Genomic DNA, 26,201 nt, shown 5'->3' with positions numbered 1-26,201 from the left:
TGAGTTGTGTTGGTATACAACATTAGCATGCAATTTTGAAAACTCAGATGACAACCTATGGAAATTTTCACGTAAGATAAATCTTCAAAATAAGTTAGACAATAAAAGTAATAACTACCATGTAGTATGTGCGGCTGTAATACTATAGTCATATTTTCCTGATTTATAACATGGAAAATAGCCCAAACCTCTCCTCGTTTCGATATAAACCATCTTTTTTTTTGTTTTGCACATCACTTTCCCCTGGGAATTAAAAACATTTCCTTTAGCCACTCAATTGCTGTTTCGTGCTCGGTCATTTTTTTCGCAAGGAAAAATAAATTTATGTGATTCATTTTTACACAAAGAATTAGACTTACTAGTAACGTCGAAGCACAACGAACTGAACCACGTGTTACGCTGTAGTCTCACATTCCCGATACCGTTTAAAAACAATTGAAAGCAACAGGTTATGTTGCTTCAGAGCCGCCTTCAACGTGTCGGTAACGTAGGAACTGACACTTAAAGGACAAAAAAAAATTTCGAGTCGCCAAAAATGCTTCTCGCAAACATTATTTCTATGTAAAATGAAACTGCTTCGAAAATTTCAGCCCATTCGGAGCATGGGGTTTTTCGGAAGTACAGCCGAGACCTATCGCGTCTTTCTTCGGTAGGCGACCGTAATTTATGGCTTGCCCCTGTCACGTGCCCCCTCGCTCGTTCTCAACCTTCCCTCTCCCACACTGAATAAACGACCAAGCTCGCGATTCGATAGGAACGGAACGATGAGCACCGTTGTCGCCGTGAGACGTCGACCGCAGGATGTTGCTGTCGATGAAGGGCGTAAGTCTTCGATACGATTGTTGTCGTATTTACTGCGATGCCCCATGCGTCCTCATGACGAATTAACGTAGCAAGAAGTAAAGCCAGAGATCCACCATGAAAGCTAAGCTAACAATACATCTAACAAGTTTATTTCCCAAACAGTAATTGTGTAGTGTGTCTGATCTCAGCGTCGGCTCGACCGTGCACACTATCAGAACTCACAATCAGTCTCGGTTTCGGGATCGACGCAACGGATCCATGGCTTCATCCTGTCGGGGCTGATCGAATAGACTTTATTTTATTTTTGACATCTCCACTTTATAACCGTCAATTTACATATCTTCGCAATTTTTTTTGTAGCAGAGTCACGCATCACCTTATTTTTATAAATTCGGGAACCGATGTCCCATAAACACTTATGCTTTCTGTACAGAGTAACAAACTTAAAAGTTTTGTTCCCGGTTAATTTTTTCGCCATTTTTCGTTAGAAATATAAACACTGGTGCCTTGTAATGTATCATACTACTGCAGCCAGTACCACTGGATTGAGCCGTCTACACGATTCCAGTAACGCTGGAATGTTGTGTTCTCGATGTTGAGTGTAAACACTGGATTGAAAAGTAGACTTTCGATCCAGTCGAAACCTGTTGGAATGACGGCGCTGTACTGGAATGAATATACTGTTTACATTATTCCAGTTCCAATCCAGTGCTGGGCTGGATCACTGGACTGGATTAATGTAAACCCAGCTTAAAGGTTCCAGTAAACGGCTGGTTACTTAACTGAAATCCTGCAATGTCATCGATAATATATCTATCCGTATGAAGGACTTTTTTTACCTCATATCGGCCCCTAAATTTTAGCAGTAATTTTTAGTTTACTCTTGACATAATCACGCGTCTTTTTATCATTATATAATCGACTACAGCATAGACTTGTGGTTTTTTTACGCTCCTAAGTCGATCACGGTTTACTTCTGTATCGGTGACAGTTTGTAAGTAGTCGTCAATTGTCATCAATTTCACAGCCCAAAATCAGAGACGGACAAAATTTTTATTTAAATAAAATTTCGAATAACGAATAAAAGTTATAAAAATTATTCGTCATTCGTTCGTTAACCTAAGTTAACTTTATTCGACACATGACGAATTATTTTTTTAAACTATTATTCGTTATTCAAAATTTTATTTAAATAAAAATTTTGCCCATCTCTGCCAAAAAAAAATAAACTAGACGCTGTACCAGTAGCATAGTATTCTCCCTGTTTTATTTATTGGTTTGTCTCGTATGTGAACATTCGGTTGTTTCCGTGATTGCCTCATCTACCTGGTTGCTTTTCCCTATTCGTGCATTGAAATCTCCAACAACTATCATTGAGATGGGTGTTTTTTTTTAACTTCCGAATATTATTTCTTCTAGTGTTCTTTATATAAACATTGCATAATATTGTTTGTATACAAATTACGAATAAACTACATGCTGCTGAAATTTACGTTGTAAACAATAAGCTCCCAATTCATTTCAACGTATGTAGTATATAACAGTGCCGTCTCAACCTGGAGGCGAAAGAGGCAGCCGACCCAGGGCCCCGGCTTAGGGGCAGATATGGGCAACAAATTATTTGAAATAAAAACCTGGGTACGAAATTTTTATTTCAAATAATTTTTTGCCCAGTTAGGGGCCCCGAAAGATTAGAAAATTAAAAAAAAACGGTAGGGTTGTAAAAGCTAGAAAAAATTTGGAAATGGGCCCTCCAACTGTGACGTAAAGAAAATAACGAATCTACCAAAATTTATATTTTAAAATGAGGTTCCTTTTCGTGGAATGGGCCCCAGGTTTAATCTTATTTATTTAATTGTTTCAATACTTATTTACTTCGGGTGTTAGCGCGGTATTTTTGATTTTATTTGATTTAGAATAATTTAAAGGGCCACATATGGAGCTCGCATCATGGCCCCCGAAAACGATAAGACAGCACTGGTATATAAACCAATATAAATACAAATATGGTACTTCACAGTGCATCGTAAAATGGCAGTGCGATATGCACTTTCAGCTGCGCTTAAAAGTTTAGTAAGAACCTGAATAATATACCTATTTTCTAACCACGTTGGTTAAATAGAATAGGGTCGCATGTTTTTGGAACTGAATTAGAAGAGCCTCGACCGCCGGCCCCCCTTCCGCTTACGAGTGCTCCACAGTCGCGAAAGGACTTAACTATAATGCGTTACTAACACAGTAAACTCTCGTTATATGTATGTTCTTCCCCCCACGTTATATACACATGGAGTCCTTCCCACGAGTTTTTTCGCTTACTCCGCGCAAGCGACCCTTCACCCCCATGTAGCCGTAAGCGATAAAGACGGGGGGCGAGATGAGTCACCCGCTAATGAAATTGTAAAGTCTTATACATTATACATTTCATTACATCTCCACGAACGCATTATTAATGCATTAACGCGATCTTCCCGACAAAAATAAGTCCAAACACGACCTCGGTCGGACTGTTTTCAATAATACACAATACGTGACTGATTTACAGGACGCATGAAAGATTCCAATTACGTTTAAGTAAATATAGTACGAAGGTAATTGTGTTTGGGCTCATTTTCATCAGAAAAATCTAGCCTGCCCATAGGTAATATTGTTATCAAGCTCTAGTAGGAATATAGAATGTTAAAGTTTCAATGGCGAATGACAGATCCCGCGCTTGATGTTTATAGCTTTTGGTGGCTGGTCCGCTGGTGGCAGGTAGGCCGAGTACTCCCCCCACTGTTTCTGTGTCTCCCTCGCTCCCGGTGTCACCCGCTCTCTCTCCTTCTCTCTCTCTCTCTCTGCATGTCGAACGATACGGTCAGAGTCGACCGAGACGCGCGATAATTTAGTTCAATTCCCGCAGTAAAGACCCCACCCTTCATTATATGAACCGGAGCGGACCCTTCTCGGTATGCATATAAACTGGAATTTCTCTATTCTTTCTCAAAATTATTCCGTTACACTTTCCACGTAATTATGCATGTGCAAACTATCACATAATACAGTCATGTATCTCAACGCGTTTTTTTTCCCCAACTAATTACGTAAAACTGTTTTTGTTACAAATCTCCGTATACCTTTCACCGATGCGTATAGGTAATCTAGATTTTGGCACGCTGTTGAACGAAACAATTACGTAACTCCCCGGATATGGGGTCGCCTTCTTCCCCCCTCGCTATAGGCGCGCTGAGCTGTCCCCTCCACTTTCTCTGCTTACGCTTGCGCAAGCGTCCTCGTCCCACGCGCGGCCAGCACCCGTCGGGCAGGAACCGCTACGCATGCGCGTTCGACGAGGCATATGCGTCACTTCCCACCTCTACAAGCAGTCTTCGAAACCTCGTGACGTGGATGCGTGACTGTCGCTACAACATGTCGTACACGCGCGGCATTAAGCGTATCGTTCTGACGCTCCAGCAACGCCTCGAAATCGTACAGAAGCTACAGTACGGCGTCTCGGTGAACCAACTGGCCATCGATTACGGCATCTCTTCTTCGACCGTTCGTCGCATCAAGAGTAATGCGCTCGAGTTACGGCAGCGGTTGGAGATCCCGGGGGCTGCGGCTCGGAAGAAGATGCGGAAGCCCTTGATGGAGGAGCTGGACGCGCGCTTATACGAATGGTACCTAGAACGACGGGCGCTGGGCGATTACATCTCCGATTCCATACTCCAGGCAAAGGCTAAGAAGTTGAACGAAGCATACGGGGACACGTCTAAGTTCACGGCTTCGAAAGGCTGGATATGGAGGTTCAAGAACCGTTACGGCATCGGCTTGTACGATCCCCGTGGCGAGAGGGTAGAGCCCGACGCCGACGCGGCCGGATATTTCGCCCAGGCGTTTTTGCGACACTTGGAGGAGCAAAACATAAAGCTGCAGAACATTTATAATATCGATGAATCCACCGTGATGTGGAAGTCCCTCCCTCAGAGAATATTGGTCCGCGCTGGTAGGAAGAGGGGCTTCGCGAATAAAGTGAAGAATTATCGGGTTACCATTGGTCTCTGCACAAATGCCACCGGCACCCACAAACTTCCGCCGCTCTTCGTCTGTAGGTACGAGAGGCCGCGGGCCTTAAAACACTGCAGGGACAGTTTGCCCGTGACTTTCAAGAGCCAGCGAATGGCGCGCGTCGATTGGAACGTGTTCGCCGAGTGGTTGGAGAACGACTTCAAACCAGCGGTGAGGAAGAGGCAGCAGGAAACGGGGTCCTATGGGAAAGTGTTGCTACTGTTGGACAACTGTGCGGCCCATGTGGTACCCCCGGAACTGGAAAGGGAGGAGGAGGATTTTCAATTTATATACCTGCCAGTAAACACGTCGTCGATACTGCAGCCAATGAGCCAGGGGATAATGACGAAAGTGAAGAGGTCCTTCCGCAACCGCGTCCTGAAAAGGATCTTGGATTTTCCCTTCGGGGTGGCCGAGTTCTACGCTGACTACGACGTAAAGGACTGCGTGGATTTCGTGAATGCAGCTTGGGCGGACGTAACGTCCGTTAATATTCGAAGTTCCTGGAAGAGATTATTGGGAGACGTGGCAGTGGAGAAGGAGGAGAAACTCTCCGATGATACGTCGGATATTACCGCCATTACGGAGACGGCTGTGAAAGTCGCGGGGGAAGGGGTAACTCAGGATGAAGTAGTGGAGTGGATTTCAGCTTGCGAAGACGTCGAGGGTAAAATAGATGCGTTTGAAGGTGAGGAGGACGAGTCGCGAGAACAAAGGATGCCCTTGGTTTTGAACGACGAAGAGATCGAGCAGACTTTTGCGAATTTGGTCCTGTGGACCGAAAGTCAATCCGATTTTGTTAAATTACACGTGAATCAACTAAATGTTTATTATGATTTAGGAAAGGAACAAAGTAATAATGCTAAAGTAGAGTAGGCTCGTTTTATACTTATGTTGCCATTTTCAGCGAGCGGTTGTTCCTGGTTTTATGTTGAAAGATGAAAAAAGGTTTCATTTTGAAGAGAAATTTTTATTGTGATATAAGAAAAGATCTTTTATAACGAACATTTTTAGCTACTGAACTCGGATATAATTCGAATTAGCTATATGCAAAATCAAATCATGCTAATACATCGATGATATTTTCATGGAGGTTAGGGTAAAATATAAAGATTTTTTGTTTTTCATGAACTTATGAAGTACTCTTCGAAAGTCGTCCTTTTTCATACAAAAAGCGTATGGATTGTACACAGACTGTAAAGAAATATTTGTATATATTTCATAGCTTTGATAAGCGAATATCTGAAAGTTGTAGTAAAATTGATGAGTTCAGTTCTGCAGAGATAGAAGGGGGGAAAGAAGGAAACACAAAAAGCAGCAATTGTAATAATATTGGAAACTTGTTTTTATTAAACGAAACAAAAAATTTCATTGGTTCTTATAATTGTCCAGCGTACAAATATGATTTTAAAATATATCGTTTTATTTTTCCTGTCTGAAAATTGTCTACGAAAATATTGCACATCGTGTATAATCACATGTCACTGAAATCAAAATTCGATAAGACTCCAAAGCAAGAAATTAAAAGTGTTTAAAATCAGCAACATATAATTTATCAGTAAGATAATATTTCAGATTTACTACTGTCATGGATTTTTGAAAACTGTGATATTTTCGTGCAATTCTTTGAAGTACGAACTCAGAAAACCTAAAAAAGACTTGCGTGATATAAAGAAGAGATTTTAGCTCAAGTTTAATTTTTGTTAGGCACGTCACTTGTTCCATCTGCGGTCCCCATTTCTCAGAATTGCCAACTATGTTTGGGCGAAGGGTCGACGCGTGTTGCTAGGCAAAAAATGGCGGGATCGACTCTTCGGTGCGCGCACGCGTTTGTGTGGGGGAAGTCGCTGGCACATTATATGTATGTATCGTAAGTGACGGTTGGGACGCGAACAGTACGACGCCATGGTCGACGTTCGTCCAATTCAGGTCGAGAAGTAGGCGCAACACAGACGACCTTCCGCACGAAGGTCGTGCTCGAGAGAGAGAAGTTTTGAAAGAGACTGTTTTTCGAATTGACTTAGATCTTAAGCAATTCTCAAAAAGAGACTGTGAATCTCGATTCAGTAAGAATTACTTTACGAATCAAAAGCCTGGGTCGCTGCTTATTTCCCGACTATGAATCTAGATGGAGAAAACTTATGGCTGAGGTGATCTCAAAAAAATATATAAAAAAGCAATTTTTAAGTTAAACGATTTTATTTTCATGTTGTTCGAATTTAAAACTCTTATTATTTTCAAGAAGTGGTCTTATTAAGTAATAAGGCCCTTATTACTTGTTACAAGTCAAGACTGAATGGGTGAACCGCCAAAGATTCACGTTCAGATTTTGGTGGACGATGCGGTATTTGGTTATCACTGATAATCACAAGAAAATGGAGTTTGTGGAGGACCCCACAGGTGTGTCACAGATAAAAGAAAGATAGGACATGGTGAACGGTCCCACGAAAGTACCTACTATAAGTAGCCTCTAAAATAGTCAGCAGGGCCCCGTATCTTAAATAATGTAGTAAAAGTAACTTAATCTCTGCTCGCATACCTGCTCTGTGCCCACGTTCTATGCGCACGGACCATCCCCACCCCTGTTTTGTTTACTCGACGCGAGCGACCCTTCATCCGGGGACAGTCGAGAGCAATAAAATCAGCGTACTAAATGATCCACCCACTACAAAAGAATAAAAACGTTTATATTTCTCGTAAATATTTATGAGAGCATTACAAATGAATTGGTGAGGTTTTCTCGATGAAAATGAGTCCAAACATGACATAATTCGGTCTATTTTTAATTATACTTACTAATGTGTAATTTACATACCTACTGTAAAGGGGGACTGAAAATCCAAATTATGTAGTGTTTGGGTTCATTTTCATAGGGAAAATCTCATTAATCCACTAGTAATACTTTCGTGAAGATTTAATGGACATACCAAATTTTTAATTTTTTGTAGTGGTTGACTCATACCGCGCACGACTTATTTTCGATTACCGAGCATCGGTGGATGGTCTCCCGTTTGTTGTGGTAGCTCCCTCATTCTCGGGCTATCTCACTCACCCTCCTTGTTGGACGGATCGAGCGAGGACCCAGCCAAGCAGAAAATAATGAGATGCTTAGCTATATGTATACTTCCCCTTGCCCCACGTTGTCAGCAAACGGTCCGATCCGAGCAGCGCGCCTGCTGCATATGAGGCTTACTACAGTATATGTATGCGTGGGTTCTGTAGATGCTGTAAACTTAGATGTTTTAATTGCACAGATTCCAATAAAGGTGCTGTTTGAAATGGTGCTGCATAGTCGTGTAGGCGAACTATATTGTATTATTGTTAGTGTCCTTTGTTGCACTTCCACTTTTGTAAACCAAACTTTTACTGCTTTCACGCCGAAATGATGCAAGGAGTGAATCCATTTTATTTTGTACATCATTTACTTCACAATTCATCATTTTCCCTATGTCATCCCAAGCATTTTCTTTTTTTGATTTTTTTTATAATTATCATAAGTGGGATCCCACAGGGACCTATGTTCTCTATATAATTCTATTAATTGCAACGATAAGGTATGGTCCCACTCCATGTTTAATAAATATCACCTGAACATTTCCCAAACGTTTCTTCATACGTTCAGCATTTGTTCAAATGAAACGAGCATTCCTCGAGCATTCTGAATCGTTCAGATGCGTTTAGACTAAACGAGCATTCGTTCGTCTGGTCTGAACGCATCTGAACGACACGAGCGAATGCAAAGTATTATAATGTACAGGGTGGGTTATTTAAATGAGAACACTTAAATATGTCTATTGTTTAGAGATATATGAAAAGACTATGTGGGATAGAGTTAAAACTGCTCGATGGGCCAAAGAAAACGATAGAAAGAGAATTCCCCTCAAGCTCATTTTTATCTTGATATTTGAAGGTCGTCGATGTTTTTCTAAATGGTACATATTGTATATTTTATTTCAATGCCCTTAGAAAGGATACAGAAAGAGATTCACCTAGAAAACCTGCAATCCATAGAGAATACCTCATGAAGAATGCCTCATAAAAAAATATTTTCGTTATTGAATGACTCATCCCGCAAGCAGCAGTAGACGTCCCATTTATCATCTACCGAAGCCCGGGCGTTGTTTGCTGTGGTTCTATCTCGCTCACTCTCGAAGTGTCCCATTTGTTGTCCTCCTCGCACGGTGCTACATAAAAGCAGTGCTACCTTCCCCGATTTTGCGTCCACGGGCGGACCCGATTCACGGACGCTTAACCGGGAGCCACTGCTCAGAGCAGTAGATTATTGATTTTATTTCTGGTGTATACTAGCGGACCTTAATTTCACCTGTACAATAGAAATCAACGCACACAATCGGTTTTATTATTCTAAAATCGTTGCAGACATTTTTCAAAAACTGCTTTCTATTTCGTTTTCAATTAATTGACAAAACGATATCCATTTTACGAATAGATCTTTCGTATATAATTCTCGTAAGGAATAATGATAGGTTGTTACTCAGACCGGAGAAGAAATTAGATTTATAGAAAACGCTCTAAACATTTTTGTGTCGTGTGCTATTTTTACAATTTAAAAGCTGACTGATATGTTTTATGGCAATTCTTCGGGGAGGATTTTTTATATTGCTTATCAGTGCGGTACATATATTTCACGCGTACGACGCTAGTGAGTGCCTGCTCCGCGAGAGGGCGCCACGAACATCAGAATTTACGAAATTATCGACGAATGGGAAAGATAATCATTGGTACATTCATTATTTGCTCCGCTTGTCTAACGTATAGTATATTTGATAGTTCTGTGATACTAAAAGGAACCTAACCTATAACTAGCGCGCGAAATGCGAATCGTTAACTGTACATTGCCACACAGAGCCATAAGTTCAAATAACTTTATGAAGTGGATTCAAGAGAGAGTGGTTCATAATTAATTACCAAATTCAGAGATCGCACTGGACAATAAAAATAATCGACCTAGGAGTGCTAGCTGAAAGCAAAATATGCAGGATTGCTTGACACAGAAATGTGTCTTTCTCGCCACATATGACAAAATCGCAACTTATGCAAAATACAACTACATCAGGATTTGTCAGTGATTGAGTGTCGGACGGCGTGACAGATTGTAAACAATATATTTTGTACGGAATTGTTGAAATAAAATAATATTTTCTGCTAAAACTTCCACTATATCATGTAGCCCTCAATTACATAAGACTAAAATCAGGAGACTAAAATAAAAAATGAAATAATTCATTTTGTAAGAGACGACTAAAAGTTGAAGGATAAACTCGCTGTCTGAATTATGCGATAAATATATGTTTATTCCGATGGCGAGCAAGAATAATGTTGGAAGGTCTTCCTCGATTCGAGGAAGACTGTCTGTTGTGGACTGGGAAGTCCTTGCGTTGACGATATCGGAAATTCCTTAAAGCCCCCTATTTATTTATGATGGGCCTGGCATCATGCTGTCCGGACTCGGCGTCCCTGTGCTCGCCTTTTGTAAACATTCGCACGCGGCTGCGCCTCGTTCGTTGAGCGGTGTCTCAATTTTTTTAACAATTTACAGCAGATTTGCTTCTGCGAAAATAATAAAACATTGCAAATATCAACGGCCTGTAATGACCATTTAAATACTCTCTAATTTATGGGCCCCTGTTATGAAATATCCTGCCCCACGATTTTATTTAAAGTAACATACCACCATCGCAATAATTGTAGTACAAGGAAAGAATTATTTGTTGTTTTTACTGCATTTTTGATCCAATTAAATAAAACCTTTTAACTTATTTTTCTACACAAATAAGCTATTCTTTCTTCTGTTAAAACTCGTCCACATAGTTCACTCCACGACCAAAAGAAACAACACGCCAAACAGTCGCCACACTGTGCATAGTCGTAGGCAATTAATTCGAATAATTCTTTTTTCTTTTTTTCTTTTTTTAGGTACGACCTGAAGCCAGTGCGTCTCGGTAGCAAGGCAATCGATACATTGGCTTTTTCCTTCAATCTCCAAAAGCCATTTTATGTCGTAGTGATCGATGCGGGCTCAACCGGCAGCCGTGCTTTAGCGTTCAGCTTTCACGAGTCGATCATTGGCGGGAATTTGATTCTGGACGATGAGCTCTACACGGAAACGAAACCAGGCCTCAGCGCCTACGCGGAGAATCCCAGAGAAGCTGCCAAATCGTTGACCGTGTTACTGGAAAAGGTAAAAGGTGTTATTCCACGATCAGAATGGCAGCACACGCCTCTCAGCATGAGAGCCACTGCTGGTTTACGACTTCTTCCTGGACACATAGCTCAGGATATACTTCAGGAATGCAGGAAGCTCTTCGAAGACTCTGGTTTCCAAGTACGTGGACGTTATATCCGCGAAATTTGTGGCGCAACGGGCTATTTCCAGCGTCAGATTTTAGTTTTATTTTTTAAGACTGTGAATGCCAGGTTACTTGCGTGTACAGTGTCGTCCGTTTTAACTGAAAGCGGGGATATATCTCGTAAGGCAGGGCCGGGCAACCCCCGGCCCATGGGCCGTACGCGGCCCATTCCCCAACTTGCCTACTCTGCTCACAAGGGGACCCCACAGCTGAACCCCCGTGGATTTTAATAAAATTTTAGGGGATGTATCTGGAGGTCACCTCGATTACCCTCTGCTAAATATTTTATGCCAATGAGCATTATTTATAAACAATCGATATGTGAGCCTTAAAAGCAATTCACTTCAAGCACATTCCAAGAAAGTGAGTGGATGAGTGCGTACAGCGCTTACTTCCCACCGAAAACAGCACGGGTTCGAATAATTCTTTTTTCTTTTTTTCTTTTTTTAGGTACGATCTATAAATTAATTTATCAATTTATGTATATATTTATGTATCTCGGCATGCTTGTGCGTATATATGTGCGTATTTACGTGTATATATATATCGATATATAATAGGATAGCTAGATAGATAAATAATTGTAAAGTTACATAGACGTGCATGTATGTATTGTAAAGAAAAATTTCATATTAAATATATAATTTACAGTGTCTTTATAGTACAAGTTGATACAAGTCGTTATGTACCAGTTATGTTTGTACGTGTATAAAAAAGTTATGTATTTTTACCATGTTTATATATCAAATTTATGTTAAAAAATTACAATATTTATGAAACAAAGCAGTATAAAATTTAATTATTTAAAATAAGGGGTGAAGGAAAGGAAAAAAAAATAGGATGACCGGGATTCGAACCCGTGCCGTTTCGGTGGGAAGTAAGCGCTGTACGTACTCAACCAACTCACTTTCTTAAAATGTGCTTGAGGTGAATTGCTTTTACGGCTCACATATCGATTGTTTATAAATAATGCTCATTGGCATAAAATATTTAGCATAGGGTAATCAAGGTGACCTCCAGATTCATGCCCTAAAATTTTATTAAAATCCACGGGGGTTCAGCTGTGGGGTCCCCTTGTCAGTGATGCCAAAAAGGCGGAAGAGCAACATCCTACATTAGCCATTTGCGAAAATACTTTGTAAATTAACAGTTTTCAAGTTTTTGTTCTACTGAGAATATGTAAAGAGAAGTTAGAGAATAATTAATGAAAAATAATGTTTTTCGCAAATTTTTCGCAAACCACAAAACTTCGAATTCAATTTCTTTTTGATATATTTTATAGTTTCGTAGATATTCACGATATTCTGAAAAATCACCATTTTTTCGAGGGGGTGGGTTCACCCTTAGGACCATTTTATTGTCTAAAAAAAGTTTCGTTATTAGCATCACTTGAGCTACATTTCTCCAGTTTCAGACTTTTTTGAATTTTCGAGTTGCCGAACTTCCCTTGTAACTCATTCGGCTTTGTGGAATGTTATAAAATCGTGGAAGCGACAAATGTTACCATATTATGTATAAAAAAAATATGATATTCAATTTAAAAGAATTTAGTTGACCTTGGAAGCTCTCCCATTTCTCCACCTGCTGAGAAATGTCTTTCTACGTATAAAAATCTTTTATAAGAACAATTTTTTATATCTTCAGTCCTTTATTAAATATTCCACTGTTTTCAGTTAAAACGGATATACGATATATAGCCAAAAATTGTCTGTTTTTAAACACATATTGCATAGTTATAGGGGATGATGTATATCACAATACTGTATTACTTTCTTACATGATCTTCATTTATTCTATATGATCTCAGAAATAAACTTCAACATTTTTGTACAGAAAAATAAAATGTAAGTATAATATTCTGAAAGAAAGGAAACAAATTCAATATTTCCATTAGAAAATAACCACTTTCATATGGATTCGATGAAAAATAAAGAAATTGACTTTCTGTAAAATAACGTATTTTTTTTAACGAATTTAGAACTGATTACTTAAATCTCCTTTAATGCACGTGGATTTCATTATATTTTAATTTCATCAAAATCCCTTACATACAATCCAAAAAATTCTAAACGTGGCTTGGAATGGCCGGTATTAAGAAAAGATGGTTTTCGAACAAAATCTTAGATAATGGTTTCAAGGAACTTCGCAAAGGAACCTGCAGAACCTGTTGCTTTCACATGCAAAAAAAAAGTCAAAACGAAATCTTCAACGATATCAAAATTATAGGCAATGCTATAAAACCAATTCTAGTGGTCTTAAGCGAAACCTGTACAACTTTGACTAAACAGATGGAAAATAATTAGAAACACATATTTATAAAAACGAGTACCATTATCCAAATTTTGAGATCCAATTTTTTGTCTATTTGACCAGTTGAATTTCTTTCATCTTCCTTCAGAATATTATATTCACATTTAATTTTCCTGTACAAAAGTGCTGAGTTTTTATATGAGACTTATAACAATAACAATAATATTTATTTTTTATATAATTTGTAATGAGTATAATGTTAGCACTAACGGTTATTGTTTTGGTATTTGTTTATACCCATCATCCTCTACATCTTTAACTCTGCTCCTTCTAAAAACCGATCACAGCCATCCCTAGTCAGGATGAAGCATTGATTGTTCATTAATCGTTCTAGGTTTCAAAGAATTCAATTGCCATAATGGAGGGAACCGATGAAGGTATATTCTCGTGGTTCACTGTAAATTTCTTACTAGAACGGTTTAGTGTGCACAACCCCTGTGGCACAGTCGCCGCTTTGGACCTTGGTGGAGGATCAACACAAGTCACTTTCTCACCCACTGCCGCACAGGTACAAATAACTGGATACCAGTAGAAATAGATTAACTAAATTTACCATAATTGTAATTGTAACAGAGATTTGTGGTTTGAAAATAAAGAAATAAAGAAATGAATGAAGGGGAGTAGTAGAGCGAATAGAAGGGTTGATAAAATGAACTTGAAGGAAGAAATGACGGCAGTAAGGTCGTTGAAAATTAAGAATAGCTATCCTAGAGTTTGTATGCCCAAGGGCACATTAGTTGCAAAAATATTAAATTGAAAAAAATTGTTTTGATTTGTTAAATATCTGTTTGTACTAATTGTAAGACGAATGAAGGACTTCCCCTGAAAATGGAAAAAGTCGAAGTGTTTCTAGAAAACAATAGCATACATTTTTTGCTGTGTTAAAAATGCCCACCACTTCCTTTGTAGGGCATGTTTTGTGATTAAATAATGGTGGTAACTGTTAGAAAACCTTCATAGTAATAATAAGTCAAAATAATTTAATTGTCACCTAAATCACATTGAAAATAAGGAAAAGCGATATCAAAATATATTTAATATAAAATTCAACCATTTCATGTAGCAGCGCTAAATTGCAGACACAGTTCTAAAATAATTTCTATGCATCTGGAAAAATTGTGCGCAAAATGAGATTTTATTTATCAGTGTAATAAAATATACTGAACATTTATTTAGGAAAAGAAACTGGATGGACATATATACTCCGTTAATATCTTCAATCACAACATGAGTGTTTATACGCACAGCTACTTGGGCCTGGGCCTTATGGCCGCGAGGAAGGCAGTTGTCACTCATGGAATGAATATGGAAAATGTAAATCCAAAAGCAACTATAGAAGTACGATCCGAATGTATAAATCCCATAGTTTCCGCTGAGTGGAGTTACGGAGGTCTTGATTACCTGGTTAAAGGACCTGTAAATGGAGCGCACAGACTGGTGAAAACACAAAATTTTGCTGGTGGCGAGGTGAACCGGCCAATCGTTAACTTTAAAGAGTGTTTAAGAATCATTGAAAAATATGTTGGTAGAATTAAGAATAAACCGGAGGGTTTGAAGGATCACGAAATCTACGCATTTTCTTACTACTTCGACCGTGCCACGGAGGTAATTTGTTAATACAAAATAATAAATAGAAATAGATACTAGTTTTATTACATAAAAAACGCACTTTAATCTTATAATGAATAGGAGAAAGATAGATTTTAAAAGTTGGTTTCAGTCCCAGAGTAATTTTAACGTACTATATAACAGATAATAGAATTCTTAACAATTTTATTATAAGTATTTGCAAAAGAATTCTTTTTAATTAACGTAATAATGTATTTAGAGAATATCAAATCGTTATATAAAGTGCTTCTGTATTTTTCTACATCAATTTGTATGAATCTAATGAAAATCAGAAGTATAGTTAGCTAACGAAAAGATATTCCGTAGATCGATTTAAATAGGACACCCTGTCTGTATGTTCTTTTGTTCGAGATTGTATTGATTAGAGTTATTCTTTTGGCCCGGGTACCCGGGTACTCGGGTACTATCTCATTTACTCGAGTGTCTCAAGGGGTATACGGATAGTCGGGTAATTTTTGTCTACCCGAGTAGTCGGGTAATTTCTGTCTACCTGGGTAGTCGGGTAATTTTTGTCTACCCGAGTAGTCGGGTAATTTCTGTCTACCCGAGTATCTCACGGGTACCCGGGTAATTTTGTCTAACCGTGGGTCTCATCGGGTACTCGGGTACCCGGGTAATTTTGTCTAACCGTGAGTCTCATCGGGTACTCGGGTACCCGGGTAATTTTGTCTAACCGTGGGTCTCATCGGGTACTCGGGTACCCGGGTAATTTTGTCTACCCGGGTAGCCGGGTATCTAACGGGTAATTTTTGTCTACCCGGGTATTTCACGGGTACCCGAGTACCCGGCGGGTCGGGTAGTGACAGCTCTAGTATTGATGAAGTAGATCTTAGGGTTTATTTTATTACTGAAGAATACAGGTCACTCTGAATAAATAGTTTGGATTTATCAATGTTTCAGGTTGGTCTTGTTGATCCCTTTAGTGGTGGAATTACCCAAGTAAGTGAATTCCAGAATCTGGCAAAGGATGCTTGTGATTACCCAAACACTGACCAGCCCTTCATTTGCCTCGACTTAACGTACATCTACGTTCTTCTCCGCGATGGATTTGGTCTAGAGCCTACAACAAGCCTTTATGTAAGCATTTACGCTATATATTTCTTCCTCAGATTCAGCTATAACAGTCAAAGCACAGTTCTTATTCCGCCCAAGAATTTAGGGCATGACAATCGTTTTATAAAAGTCACCAGGAACAGTTTGGAATTCTTGGATATCTGCTTTTAAATTCTTGCGCACATGGAAACAGTAAAAAAAACTTTAGGTGGTTCTAAAGAAAAACGTGATGCAAATCTTTTTGTTTTTCTAAAAAAGAAATCTTTTGTTTACTATGATGATTAAAACTACAAATTCTGGCTCTTATTATTGGTGTTATGATGTTCTTTAAGGAATATGTATATTACTCCTTTACATCAGATTATTTGTTTAATATTTCTTGAAATAATATTCTGCGTCCTTTTAACAGCTTTATAGGAGGATAAACAGACATGAGCTGAGTTGGGCCCTTGGCGCTGCCTTCAACATTATTCAAAATGGCCTTTAGCGCAGCGAGGTCATAGATAAAAGGAATTACAAACATTTCCGCACAAAATTTGCTATTATATACATTGACTTGGACTTTACTTTCCTTAGGTGAATTTAGGATTTACTAGGTACGATGAAACTGTTTGATATAGCAGGAGATCGTAAATTTGTTAATACGTTCACTGATCTTGTTATGGTATGCTTAGGAAGCATTTTCAAACTTATATTTTATCTGAATGACGAGCTTCTGTTACAAGGGCTATGATACTTTGTTATCTGATAAGACATATTTCAAGGAACGGCATATCAAAGACACTGAACGTGTTAAATTCCCCAATTAAAGGTGTTTAAGAGTTCGCATCTTAATTATCTTTAAACGCGTAGAAACATTCTTAAATGTAGGTATATGTATATATATATATATATATATATATTACAGTGAAAGTGATTGCAGAGAGAATATATCACTTACTAGTAAATTTATTTATATTCCTGAGGTTCTAATAGTACGTCCTGCCAATCTTAGCAGTAGTTTTGCAATCTAGGAGGCAAGGAAAGAGTTAGAAAATAAAGAATATCATGGTAATGTCTACCATCCGTTTATTACTGTTTGACAACTGAAACCTCCTCATTGCATTGCTGAATAGCTCAAACAATGGGTCCTTCGATCATCGTATGCGGCACATACGTCGAGTGTTTTCACTCTGTATTCGTTTACAATAAACAAGATACTGAGAAAAACATGCTAATAAATATGGAATTTGATGCGCAGCGTGTGATTTTGACGAAATAGTCCTTCTATTGAGCTAGTTTCAAATATACGCGAACTGTATCTCTAAACAAACATTTCTTACGTAATGATTTTATAGAACAAAAGCCACGATGAAATACAAAATTTATTGTTAACATAAGTAATGTTATTTGTATAAATTTGCTGGTAACTGTATACGTGAACTAAGTTTGTGTTTTCATAGTAGCATATATGTATGTATAATACGATCCATACATCTGTATGAGTGTATAAAGTGTACAATTATATAAAGTGATTCTCACGACTAAGCCCAGTCAGCAAATTGTCTGCAGTATGCCAGCAGATTGGCAGCAGATTCGTGGGGAGTATCGCGACATTAAGGTGAAGTTACACAGCGCGTGGCTCGGCGAGTCGGCTCGGCTCGCCATAGGCTAGGCTCGCCACAGGCTAGGCTCGCCACAGGCTAGGCTCGCCACAGGCTAGGCTCGCCACAGGCTAGGTTCGCCACAGGCTAGGCTCGCCACAGGCTCGTCCAGGTATGAGCAATCCCACGGCGCAGAACTCGGCGAGTCGGCTCGGGTCGCCCAGGCTGGCCCAGGTTCGGCGACTCGGCTTGGCTAGCGCAAGTCGGCGAGCCATGAGTAGGGAATTTAATCCCGGGATCCCGGCTGTTTTTTGGATTCTAAAACTCTCGGGATTTGATATACCAAGTTATAACTTATCCCGAGAATTTTTAAAAACGTAAATTACTTTCTGAACAACTGAAGAATATAAAAATGGAATCCAAAAAACAGTCGGGATCCCGGGATTGAATTCCCTAGCCATGAGTAATCCCACAGCACGGGACTTGGCGAGTCAGCCCGGCTGGGCCCAGGTTTGCCGAGCCAGGCACCGTGTAACTTCACCTTTAGAGGCGGAACCGGTACCATCTGTGTCCGCATTTAGTTACGATTTTGCAGGCAGAGCCTGCTGCCATGGTCTGACAGTAGATTGCCGGCGAAAATCGAGCAGATCCTGCCCTCAGAATCTGAGGCTCAGACTGCACAGCGCAGATTCTATCCGATTTCTGCCGCTAGATTGTCAGCAGACTGCTCGATTTCTGCCGCCAATCTGCCGTTAGGTTATGTCAGCAGAATCTTTTCGGCTTCTGATGCCAGTCTGCTAACATCGCCGAACGTTACAGATCCTGTGTCAAATTTGTAGCCTTTCTGTCGACAAACATATTTGTGGCATGCGTTGGGTAAAATCTGCTCGAACAGACTTGGCTGACTGGGCAGATTAGCCATATCTGTTTTATAATAAAACACAAGGAAAGTAGGAAAATAAAATGATTTAGTGAGGAACTTTCTTATAGGTTTTACAAATAGAATGATACATTTGTCATATGTAATTGCAACTATTTCTTAAATGAAAACGTTTTTTATCATTCATTTACACATCATAATATTTAGGACTAAATGAATGCATCCAAAAATATTTACATTGAATTAATTAGTAATTCCATTTGGGACTTCACTGTCAAACAATTTTATGATGATTCTGTTTTATTGTGAATCAAAATACAATCTTGATAATATAAGTTTGAAAATTTGTCAGTATTTTTATGCATACTTCTCCAATACTTCTGTTCAAAAGATAGGAATATCGTTATTAACCCGGCGGGAGGCGCACCCCATATTGTAACACAGGTTGTCGCTACCGGGTCAAAAATACCCAAAATTGAAAGGTAAAAAAACACGGTTTCAGAATATTTAGTTTAACTTTGTAATTTTTATGTTAAAGTACAGTGTTTTAAGAATCAAACAAAATTCATGAAATATCTTAAAATCTTTATTAAAGTTCTTTAAAAAATTGTAACAAAAACTCAAACAGTCTTCATATTTTCGCAACTAGCGCCTCTGTGGTAAATTTTACCCAGTAGCGCCTCCCGCCGAGTTAAAAAACAAGTTAATTAACACGAAGGAATTAAAGAAAGACGAGGATGCCTATTTGCTAACCCTATATATGAGAAGATATGCCAAACCCACGTAACATATTTTGTATTAGGATTTTATTCTTTAATTTCCTAATGCCAAACTATTACAGAATTACGTATTTCCGACGACAGAGTTATATTCACATTTACGGCATGACAATTAAATGTATTTCTAAAGTTCTTTGCATACCATAGGTTGCTCATGGCCTATAACCTATTCCGCATCAGAATAACTTCATCACTTATGTTACAGACTCTGACCACCTTATTGGAATGGTTGCAACTGCACATTACAAATACACTGTTATACAAAAGAAATAATTTTTATACGGTTTTATGAAACGTTTACTGTTTTAGCGTAGTGTTTGACGAAGTGCGAAGTATTAGGTTCTGCATGAGGTTTGTTCATCAGATTCTTATATTAGTAAAAATTTAATATTACACGAGTACAAAATTCCTACTGTTGGTTTATCAATGGCCGGAACTTTTGTAGCAACCTAATATATTGTGTTCAAGAAGATAAATGATTTTTATTCTGGAACATTTTATTGTACTAAAATCTCATTGTTCAAAGCACAATATTGACGCTTGTTTGTTTGCCATAAATCTGTGTACATGATTTTGTAAAACGACCACTATATTACAAATATTTTTACATTAAAACATGATTGAACTATAGGACACTGTTGTACACCTTTATTACCCAGACTTTATCAATAAATGAATTGAATTCTATTTTCTTGCAATCTGGTTATATCTTCTAATTGATATATCATAGTTGTTACCTTAAAAAAAAGCATAATTCATTTCAAATACCGTTATTTCTAATAAACATACAAGATTCTTCACTTGCGTAGAATTACGTATAGAAACTTAGTTGATGATTTCAGGAAGTTTTCAAAAACCTTTATTTCATTTTCAGTACCAGAAATTATTTAAATTATCGCAGAAATATTTCGTAATAATATTATAAGATTTTTTAATGCAGGATTTTTGGTATAATTTCTTGTTTTAGATTTGTGTTCAATATACTTTCTCTTAAATTTGCTTTTTATTTACTCTCTTTTCAATTGTTCCCTTTTAAATTTTCTTCATTATCTTTTTAATAAATTTTAAAAGGGAACAATTGAAAAGAGAGTAAATAAAAAGCAAATTTAAGAGAAAGTGAAGCAGAAATATGAACAATGGGAAGAGACAGAATTAAAATAGAATAAATTTCTTAACTTAAATTATTCCTTTTACAGATATAATATACTACTTCATATATATACTTTTTATAGATATATATATCCCATTGTTCATATTTCTGCTTCGATTTATATGCCAACGATAATTTCCTAATGGATTCGATGTAATGTCAACATGAAGTTTACTTTTTCACCGTTGGGTGGTGCCACCAATGTACTATATAGAGCGGTATTCACAGTCGCTGCTTATTCTTAAGATCATCTTGAGCATTCGGCATCCTTTACTAGTCTATTAGATTAGTAGAGGATGCCGCATGCTTAAGACGATCTTAGTCTTAAGCGACGATTGTAAATACCGCCCATAATTACTTGCGAAATGAACCGATATGATGAACACCCAAAATCAATTAACATTAATTCAGTCTGGAACTATTATCGGCAGTATTATCAAGAACCTATGTTTTATGCAAATTTTTTAATAAATACATAGTTATTTAACATCATGTACAATACGTTGGTAACGCAGTTGATACTGGAAAAGAAAAAGAGGTTAATTTCAGAAAAATAGTGGAGAATAATAATAACTATAACTGTCCGTTGAAGAATAATAAAAAAAAAATTAAAATCAATTTCACAAAAAATAAAAATACACTGACAAGTAAAAAAATTTTTTCCTTATTTAATCACAATTTTCCATTTTTTTTTCAGTTGGCGCCAGATTGAAACAGTACAAATGATAATCAGAGATTAATACAAGTTTAAAAAAATTGTAGTAAGCTCTTTGCTACAAGTTTTAATAAAAAAAAAATCGATTAACTGTAACTAGTTCGGGCCAAAATTAAAGGCTTCATTTTTCCAGCCACTTCACAATTGCAGTGGCGAGACGCACCAATGATTAATCAATTTCGGCGCGACAGACTTGACATTTTTCAATTAATTTTTTTTTCCTATTTTATAAATATAATATATTTAAATTGCTGAGAATTACAATGAATCCGTCAGCGGATCGAAAGTGAAATTTGAGATTAAATTGTTTATAACAAATTCATTGCAGATTGATAATTAAACTGCTAGCTTGAGAATTAAACATAAAGCTGTGATCTGAAAAAATTTTATTGCACAATATTTTCCATATCCATTTGAAACTCACAATGGGACTTACGCCACTTTCAAAATAAACGACTCATATATGAAAAAAACTCTCAAGGTTTATGTTGTTCTCTTAAAGGTGCGTCTACACGACGGCATATTTGTGACTAGATCAAGTGTATACGACACTCAAAAATATTTCCGGAAGATAGGAAACTGCCTAGAGCAGTCCGCGACACTGAATTCGACTTATCGTGGCGGGAGTTGCAACTAGATCGACCTAGACACAAAAGACACTTGATCCAGACACAAAAGTGCTGTCGTGTAGACGCACCTTAACCCTTCGTGGTCACACGGGGTGTATTGCACCCCAAGAATAATTTTCGAGTTAAAATGTCGTGTCTCTACGACTTCCAAAAGAGATTTATCGCAAGAAAAAAAATATAAAAAAAATTAAAAAATCGGTTTTCCCACAACCGTGGGAAATCGCTCATTTTCAACTACAAATTTTATCATATAAAAATTTACATTTCTAGAAAAAGACTATTAGACCATGATTGCATAAGCATTAAGAACGTACAATTATCACTGAAAAGTTAAAAGATTCAAAAATACGAAAATGGTAACTCAAAAAATGACGCTGGGGGTGCAGTGAACCCCGTGTGACCAACTTGTGATTATAAGAAGGTGTGACCACGAAGGGTTAATGTTACAGAACTTGCCACTCTTATTGCACACTACGTTACTACCAATGTTAATACAAATATTACTAATTAAATTTACATATATTATTTGAAATCCTTTAATCAATACAACATCTAAACGCAACTTAAATAAAATACTTCACACATGATTATTTCTACATCCCATTTATCATTATAAACTACAGAATAGTAAACGTGAAAAAACCGAATGTTCCATTATCCAAACACTCTCTCATTCGACCACTATGCCTGAGTTTACTTCACCTAACGAAGCCTGTACTATTCAAGACGCTCTGCCAATTAAATTTCTCCATTAACGAAGTGTACAGCAAGGCGAAAGAACAAATTTGTCGCCACATCTGGGCGTTTCATGCTTGTCACCCGTCACGTTTCGTTTGCCCCATGCTGGCTATCATAATTACTATAATTCACTGAGATTAGGTAATTAATTTGCACCGAGTTGATTGTGTAAACTCTGTAACCTTAATCAAGAGAACAGATGGAAGCATTTCAGCCTTTGTCAGACGACACTTCATGGCTCCCTTAGCGCGGCCTGACAACAATCGACATTTAATTTAATTCGTTGTGTAATAGCAATTTATTGTGCAACGGCAATGACGGCGACGATAGTAATATTAAGAGGAACAACGCCAGCGACGAGAAATCGATAAGAATGACTAAACACGAGAGAGCCATCACAGTTGGATGCAACGTGTATACGCGAGTAGTGAAACAAGGAAGAAAAGGACCTAATCGAGTGAAAGCTAAGGTCAAAAGGCCAATAAACGTTCACGAACGAGCCGATAAGCCGCATAATAGCAAAATACCAATTGCGTTTCTCTACTTTCCTTTTTCTTACTCAGCATCTACGGTCGTGCAATGACGATCGAGTAGGATGTCCATCTGCCAAATGAAATTTTGATCGCTGAACAGGCGGGCTCGTGTATTCCTGTATTTTGATCTGCGATCTAATTAGGTCGGTGCAAAAGTTCATTCGCTCGGTGTTCCGTATACCTGATAGGTGTACGGAAATGTCTTCTTTTACTATACTTACTTGTACTTTTACCAGGAAAACGGCAAAACGGTCATAGATAGCCAAGGAATTTACTGTTTTTAATTTTAATAAAGACTTCGGCTCGATAAAGCGGACCAACTTTTGCACCGACCTAATATTAACCTGTTAACCGAAGGATACACGTTGTTAATTTGTCGTTAAATGTGCCTTCAGTTTGGGCGAAATGAGCAAATTAATCTCGAAAATTTAACAATCATATCTTTGCAAAAGGAGAAAATAGTTTAGTGAGACGTATGCAGCATTTGCTGCCGTTAAGACGAGTTAATTCTCGTTTAATCATCTTCGAAAATAGGGCTCTTACGAATATTCGAATATTCTAAGTATTCGAATACCAGAGAATTTGAATTTGAGATTCGAATATTCGAAGAATTAGGAGAATTCGAAGAATTACGAGTATTCGAATATTCGAAGAATTACGAGTATTCGAATATTCAAAGAATTAGGAGTATTCGAATATTCGAAGAATTAGGAGTACTCGAATACTCGAAGAATTAGGAGTACTCGAATACTCGAAGAATTAGGAGTACTCGAATACTTGAAGAATTAAGAGAATTCGAAGAATTACGAGTATTCGAATATTCGAAGAATTAGGAGTATTCGAATATTCGAAGAATTAGGAGTATTCGAATATTCGAAGAATTAAGAGTATTCGAAGAATTACGAGTATTCAAATATTCGAAGAATTAGGAGAATTCGAAGAATTACGAGTATTCGAATATTCGACGAATTAGGAGTATTCGAGTATTCGAAGAATTAGGAGAATTCGAATATTCGAAGAATTAGGAGTATTCGAGTATTCGAAGAATTAGGAGAATTCGAATATTCGAAGAATTAGGAGTATTCGAGTATTCGAAGAATTAGGAGAATTCGAAGAATTACGAGTATTCAAATATTCGAAGAATTAGGAGAATTCGAAGAATTACGAGTATTTGAATATTCGAAGAATTAGGAGTACTCGAATATTCGAAGAACTAGGAGCACTCGAATATTCGAAGAATTAGGAGTATTCGAATATTCGAATAAATAGGAGTATTTGAATTTTTTAACAATCTACGCTCAGAGGGTTGAGGATGTAATAACTTAGATGCATTTAATAGGGCGAATGAGATGGATGCTGACATGAAATATGAAGTTCGGTCATAATTTCCAACATGTAACGCAGAAACGAGTTCATTGAGTTGCAAAACACAAAGATTAGGTATCTATATTAATGGGAACATCAAGCAAACGTTCGATGTTGGAAATTATTAGTTAGTTATTTTGTAATTACAACACATATTTTTGTTCCAAAAGCAAAAGCTGGTTTTACAATGTCTGAAAGTAGATAGTGGTCTTTATATTCAAATAAATTTCAGTCAAAGAATTTTTATTTTAAATCCAATTCATTCGAAGCTGGAAATTCACTTGTCGATTTTCGACAAAATATTTCTGAGAATCACGCGTGCAATAAACATTTGGTTTCCAATCAACGCTATTGGGGATTGTCTGAAGGTAACATGGAATTGATGTGAGAGAAACTCAGATGTAAAACTGAGATAACTGCCAATTAAATCCAATAGCTGGCAAGCTTATTTAGTGAATAGGTTGAGTGATTATCATCCATTGTGTTTTAAACATTATTAATAATTAGGAATATAGCTCCTAACGAACGGAATGATTCTTCAAGCTTAGTGGCCCAGTTTTTCCATATTTCACAGGATCATTTCGTTGCCGTAATTAGTATTAATATCCTGTACATTAATTTCGATCCGAATAAAGATCAAACGTTAAAGAAAGTATCGCAGTAATTCACGGCGTTTCTCGTCTTTCTGTTACACCTTTCTAATCATTAGGAAGCTATAATAGAATACTGGGAACTATAAATTTAAACTTTGCAGATTTATTTGCTTGTCGGTAGTTTAACTGATTTTCGCGATGCTACTAGTGCGATAATATTATAGTATGTAAGCACCATGACACGATATGATAATATGATAGTGCAGTAGCATATTAGCTTGATAGTATAGATAACGTAATAACGCGAGACTGATAGTATGATGAATCATTGGTGCGATGCTATGATAACGAAATGATATGTCGCTATGCTGATGGTCCAGTATGATAACGTGATGTAGATTGTTCTGGATTCTTGTTGTGTGGTTTAGCCTAAATGATAATGCACGTTGTTAGGTTTTATATACAGGACTAGTCGCCATCATATTTGCCAGTAAGTGAAGATACATATATAAAGGTGTAACATAAGAAAACTAAAACTAGTGATACCAACCAACGATGGTAACCATTGTTACCAACATACACTCTTCATTCAACGCGTGATGTGGTGAATGCATTGCAATATGATAGTATGATAATGTTTTAAAATATCATTAGGTGAACACATATGTTAGTACGAGAATATGCTGATATGCTAGTAATGTAGTAAAAAATATAACAATGTAATAACATCATTTCTTTGGTATTTATTATTTTAACTTTAGCTTTAGTTTTAATTTATTTGTCCGTTCTCTATTCATGTTTTTTCGTGTTATTATAACGTGCCAAAGGGTTGTTACCCTGTAATAAATAAATAAGTAAATAAATAGAAAATAATAACTGGTTTTTGATATAGATAAATAATCATATCATTTATTTCAAACATAGATGCATTAAATACTTTATTAATTATTACTGTTATAGTTGCAATAATCTCTAATTGTTTTATCATTAATTAATTATTTACATAAACAGGGTGGACCGCTATC

At 37.4% G+C, this 26,201-nt stretch overlaps 1 protein-coding gene across 2 annotated transcripts in view; it reads left to right on the top strand.

The window, feature by feature from the left end:
* Ntpase (ectonucleoside triphosphate diphosphohydrolase NTPase) overlaps window positions 1–19,702 on the top strand; it is a 35,508-nt gene extending 15,806 nt beyond the window's left edge. For both annotated transcript variants that reach the window (XM_076828248.1, XM_076828249.1), the window contains exons 3-7: window positions 10,786–11,194; window positions 13,864–14,037; window positions 14,706–15,134; window positions 16,059–16,235; window positions 16,621–19,702. In XM_076828248.1, the coding sequence (XP_076684363.1) occupies window positions 10,786–11,194; window positions 13,864–14,037; window positions 14,706–15,134; window positions 16,059–16,235; window positions 16,621–16,698 (1,267 nt within the window). In that variant the 3' untranslated portion in view covers window positions 16,699–19,702. The remainder of the gene's footprint in view (window positions 1–10,785; window positions 11,195–13,863; window positions 14,038–14,705; window positions 15,135–16,058; window positions 16,236–16,620) is intronic.
* Window positions 19,703–26,201: the final 6,499 nt, after the last annotated feature.

This window comes from Andrena cerasifolii, chromosome 15 (assembly GCF_050908995.1).
Source record: "Andrena cerasifolii isolate SP2316 chromosome 15, iyAndCera1_principal, whole genome shotgun sequence".
In the NCBI taxonomy this organism is placed as follows: Eukaryota; Metazoa; Arthropoda; class Insecta; order Hymenoptera; family Andrenidae; genus Andrena; species Andrena cerasifolii.
This window is presented reverse-complemented; position numbering and strand designations above follow the sequence as displayed.